The sequence below is a fragment of the Primulina tabacum genome, chromosome 7 (genome assembly GCF_025594145.1).
Source record: "Primulina tabacum isolate GXHZ01 chromosome 7, ASM2559414v2, whole genome shotgun sequence".
NCBI classification, from domain to species: Eukaryota; Viridiplantae; Streptophyta; class Magnoliopsida; order Lamiales; family Gesneriaceae; genus Primulina; species Primulina tabacum.
Window position 1 is genome coordinate 24,560,272 of NC_134556.1, and position 5,501 is coordinate 24,565,772.

Sequence of the window (5,501 nt, forward strand, 5' to 3'; positions counted from 1 at the left end):
CGTATGCTCGCAAGAAGTCCATCTTCAGACAAAGAGCGCTTTAATCTTGAATTTGAGATTGACATATTGAAACGAAATATTGGCCGAATTTCAGAGATCGTCAAACAGATATCCTTTGAACATGCTGGTGAAATCAACGCCACAAAATTCTTCCGAGAACGCATAACGAACATTGTCGTTAAAATGGCAGAATCGTTGGCTAAGCTTGAAGTTGAATCCGAACTTTTCAGGAAGAATGTTTTGTCTAGTCACGCCAACATCGTTCTTGGTCAATCTGATGTTCTACGAACTGTCTCTGATCATGAGTCATCTCTACCCTCAATTTCAACTAAAGTGGAGGCTACTAATTTGAAACTGGGATCCATCGACGCCAAGATTGAGTCCCAATCTCAATCTCTTCAGGCCCTAAATGATCGTGTTTCGAATCAAGTACCATTTTTGGAGATGATGAATGATAGCATTATCAGTCTATCTGGACGAATGGTGAACTGCTTACTCGCATTGATGCAAAAAAGGGGAAGCAGTAGAACGCAGGACAGACGAAGGTAGATCGGGAGGACATCATCAAGCAGAATCATCCTTCAGAAGCCAAGATCCCTAGGATGATGATGATGCACTATTCAAAGATATTGGGACTGATGATTAATCTTTTTGGATTAATACTCTTTTGAACTCTTCTTTACTGTTTATTTACTTTTCAATTATTTGGTTATAATTGCTATCTGTTTCTGATTTAACTAGGTTTCTTCATCATACTAACTTCTAGGTTTTGGCATCACCGCAAAGGAGGAAATTGATAGACTTAATTTAATTGTGGTGATGATAGTCAAAACCAGTAGATCGCGTTAGTAAACCAGAAGATAGTATAAAAGCAGAAGTTCTCCTATCGCCTTAACAAAGCAGTACTCTTCGAGTATTTATCGGCTTAGAAAAACAGAAGCAGAACTTGACTTTTGTTAAATCAGAACCTATCGATCTTATATTAAATGTTACCGTTACTCTACCAAGTACGAGTATTAATGAATCATTAATGCTGAACAAAGTCATTTAATACGTTTTACCAAATGTGGTATGAAACAAGACTGATTGTTCTAAAACTTTTTGCAGGAACCTTTTTAGATAATAAAGCTGATTCTATCAGAAGTCAAAGAAGTCGTTTTGTTTATAGACGTGTGATTCAAGACTTCTATAAATACACAAGATCAACGATGTTTATAGGTCACCCAACACAGAAACAACGTTTACATTCTCATATATACGAACGTCGATTTGAGCACGCAGACTTACTTATCATCTTCAAAGCTCAATATACAGAAAAGCAGCACACGCTTCACATTAGTTATCTGATCTTTTTGAGATCATATTGTGCTGACTGTTTCTTACTCTCTCTACAATCATATTCACATTACTATATCTTTGAGAAGAGTTTGTAATCTGGAAAAGAGTCTTTTCCAGAACTTTGCTGTATTTGTTTTATCGTGTTGAGAAACTAAGAGTTTCAGTAGACGAAGGATAAGTCTTGCTGAAGTGGGTGTGTACAAGTATTGTACTGTAAAAGCCAAAGTCTTTTAGTGATATCTTTTGGAAACAGAAGAAGGGGAGACGTAGAAGATTTTATCTTCGAACTTCTATAAACAACCATTGTCTACTGCCTACTATTTTATTGTGTTTCACCGTACTCCATCAGATCGTTTCCGAACTATTTATTGTGATATGCTGGAATTACTCTTGAACAAGATTAGTTATAATCTCTAACAGGATTTTAGTACCCTTTGCAAAAACGACCGTCAAAGGAACGAGTTTATTCACCCCCCTCTAAACTCTATATCGATCCCTAACAGTTGCTATATGTTACACTAAATTCTTGGAACCATTTAAATGTTAGTTTGATATTACCAACCATTTAATGTGGATGTTTTGATTTAATATATATGAATATATCATAATATTAATTTCTTGGTACCATTTAAATGTTAGTTTGATATTACCAACCATTTAGTGGGAACCTTGATTTAGTGTTTACAAATATATATATAGTACAATAAATACTTGACAACATTTATAAGTTTTGGTATATAATATATACTTATAAGCTAATAATATATAAAATAATATAAATATGATTATTTAATATATTGGAACCATTAAGTGGATTTCAATTATGTTCATTAATGTTAACTTTATTAAAATATCAAGAGTGGATCCTCTAATCTCAACTGCTTAAATTAAAATTTGAACAATTAAAAATTTAAACAATTAAAATTAAAAAATAAAACAAAAAGACATTGTAGTGGACTTGTAATTACTTAGCTTCCTTGTGGATACGATATTCGGACTCATCGAATTATACTACTTGCGGACAACCTGCTCTTGAGAGTGCAGGTTGTCCACAAGTAGTATAATTATATTTTTCCCGCCAAAATTTTAATGAGTGTTTTGCCGATATTCTTGTACTAAAAGATTTAATTGAAGAAGAAAAATATATTTTACTAAAATTGAGATCAATTTCCAAAACATGGACCAATACAAGGAAAATATAGCAATATATTGCTTTCAAGAATAAAGATCACATAAATGCAACAAACCCTATGATGTATTTTTAGCACTAAATCAATAGTTGTGGGATATATCTCTTCTAGACTGTGTGTGTGGTAAAGATTATGACTGGTAGGAATGGACTAACACAAGTATCTTTCACTTAGATCTCCAATGCCTCGCCTTTTCGAAACCATTCCTCCCATAGAAATAATCTTCGATGGTCTTCTCGATTTCGGCTTGTGAATTCATCACAAAAGGACCATGTTGAGCTACCGGTTCGTTGAGCGGCTGCCCACCAACCAAAATAAACCTCAATGGTATCGAAGATTTGTTCCATACGCTAAGGCCATCACCAGGACCCAAGACGAGTATATGGTGTGCGGATGTAGGATGAGAAATTGGGGTGCAAAAGACTCCTTCACCTTTGAGTACATAGACGAAGGCATTCCATGACTTGGGGATAACTTGATGGTATTGAGCATTTGGTTTCACGGCGAAGTCGAGAAACATTGTCGGGGTTTGTGTATATACCAGAGACTGGACCCCCATTGACTCCCCTGCAATAATTTTAACGGTAACTCCATCTTTCTCCACCCTTGGGATTTCTTTATCGAGTAGTTCTTGGTACCGCGGTTCAATCCTGAAGATTAACAAGGAGGATTGTCGTTAAAATGTAAACAAGTTCTTTAATTCATTAGGACATTTCTTACCTCTTAATACAGAAAAATAGAACAATATCAAGTTGCATTCCTACAACTAAACATGTGCCAATGCATGAATGCATACTTTACTCAGATAGCCAAATGTGGCCGCTCTTTCTTACCTCTCTGCAAACTGGCCAAATTCTGTAAATATGTCCTAGATATCAATTATCTTCCAGTACGATTCAACGAAAGAAATAACATTTAACGAGTCAAGCTATATTAAATGCAGATCATTGTTTGTGTGGTTTTTGTAATTCTACTGCCCTCAACTAACTGATGCAACCAAATCCAACATACTCAAGAAGTGTATTGCTAATTCGAACCACCGTCTCAATGCAATGTCCAACCATCAAACTTCAAAATGTGAATACATTTAGTTCTCTTCATGTACATCCCAAGAAATAAGATAATTACATTTTATTCTTGGAAGCGAGATTGATCCACAGCTGCAGACCAGTGTTTGGGCCATCCCCTGCAGGCATTTCCGAATGAACGATGCCTCTCCCGGCTGTCATCCACTGCATGATTCCGTTCAAGAAAATTTTAAAACACACAATATTGAATAGGGGAAACAAATATTACTAGGCTGATAAATATTTCTTAGATAGCAAACATTAGAATTCGTTATATATTACCTGAATATCGCCCTCATGTATCGTACCCTTGTGCCCAGCAAAATCTTGATGAGTGACACCTCCCTATATGCAGAAGACAACTTTGAGTTTGATATTCACATAAAGAACAAGTAGACCATCGACATATGGTGTCTAGACAAACCAAGTTACCTGCAACATATATGTAACGGTCTCGAAACCTGTAACGCAAAATGCCGTACAGCTTGAGATTATTATTTATTCACAATTTCGAAATGATAAAATCTGAGACATGTTGAAAGGCTTCAAATTACCACGGTGTGGATGATCGGGAAATCCAGCAGGAGGTGAAACTGTGGAATCAAATTTACAGAAATTAGGAAACAAAACAGATTCCTGATAAGAAAATGAAATAGAAGTCAAAACCTCTATTCGGATCGATGAATTCGGATTTGAGGTGGGAATAATATCAGTCTAAAGAATGCTCATATCAATACATTTCAAATGACTACATTTTAGAAGATCCGAATCGAAAGAAGATGTTCAAATTCTCGAACTTGGATTTGATAAACCATCGAGTTGAATCCATGAATCTAAACGGCGATGAAATCAAGATTGTTGAATGGTTCAATTAACTGATTGAATAAACTTAGTCATTCAACGCAAGGAAAACAGCAGCATATCATAAAATATTACTTGAAAATTCATCCAGCATGAGGAATGGATCCAGAGACTTCAATTCTTGCCTGAAATTATACCAACCAAACCAATATCTTTAAACCATTGATAACCCAATATACCCACCAAATAACATCTCAGATCATTTTGAAAATAACATCAAACAAAATCCAGCAGGGCTTTTCCAAATAGAAAATTCTAGCAAATAACAGAAAAAAAACCACCGGAATTCAATTAAAAAAAATGAATGCCCATCAGACAAAATTTACATACAAAACAAAAAATACATCAATAAATGGTACCTTCCAATGCTTCTTCTAGCTACAGCGCCGTCACCCTCACTCTGTGACTTGGCCAACAATTTCATGGAAACCAATCTCGGCTGCAAAAATCCCAAGTTTTCTTCCGAAGAAGACATGATTTTTCTCAAAGAACAAGATATTGTTTTTCTTTGTATATTGCTGATCCTGGGAATTGTGGGCTTCTGAAGATTCACCTGCAGAAGTTTATGTAAAGAAATCATACAAAAACCTCTCCTTATTGGTGTTTTGTGGCTTCCGCTGAAAAGGGAAGCGTGGTATCTATATATGGAGAGAGTTTGTATGGCGTGTCGGGTATTGATTTTTAGGTGTGTACGCAAACTAGGAGTCAATCATGCCAACTTATTTTTTGTATTTTCGAAAAAAAAAACAAAAGGAATAAACTAATTAATTTTAATTTTCAATATATACCAACTTTTTCGCCAAATTTTTTATGAAAATAAGATATGATAAAAAAAATTGAATATATAGAAATTTTATTCCACACTAGTTAATTTTATACACAAATTTAATATACTGAAAATTACAATTTATATTTAAATTAAAATATATAATATCATCATATATAAAGTTTTTCAACCCACTTTGTTTATGGCCTGTCAATTTTTTCTTATTTGTGAGTTCTATTTTTTTTTATATTCCGGGATTTATTATATCGAAATTATTTA

The 5,501-nt window shown here is 34.5% G+C and overlaps 1 protein-coding gene across 1 annotated transcript; it reads right to left on the bottom strand.

Annotated features, from left to right (window-relative positions):
* Positions 1 to 2,560: 2,560 nt before the first annotated feature.
* LOC142551186 (pirin-like protein) lies at positions 2,561 to 5,129 on the bottom strand. Its single transcript, XM_075660274.1, has 7 exons — positions 4,816 to 5,129; positions 4,532 to 4,581; positions 4,150 to 4,188; positions 4,028 to 4,056; positions 3,878 to 3,940; positions 3,657 to 3,760; positions 2,561 to 3,178 (listed from the first exon to the last, which is right to left on the bottom strand). The coding sequence occupies exons 1-7, from the start codon at positions 5,034 to 5,036 to the stop codon at positions 2,695 to 2,697; spliced, it is 990 nt and encodes a 329-aa protein (XP_075516389.1). The 5' UTR covers positions 5,037 to 5,129; the 3' UTR covers positions 2,561 to 2,694.
* Between the last annotated feature and the right edge of the window lie 372 nt (positions 5,130 to 5,501).

Bases quoted from the DNA above. Each gene is read 5' to 3' on its own strand.
- LOC142551186 (XM_075660274.1), bottom strand. From the start codon at position 5,036: ATGATTTCTTTACATAAACTTCTGCAGGTGAATCTTCAGAAGCCCACA. The intron at 4,189-4,531 runs GTAATATTTTAT...TTGATTCCACAG, and splicing joins CATGCTGGATGAATTTTCAA to TTTCACCTCCTGCTGGATTT. The intron at 4,057-4,149 runs GTAATTTGAAGC...TTTGCGTTACAG, and splicing joins TCCCGATCATCCACACCGTG to GTTTCGAGACCGTTACATAT.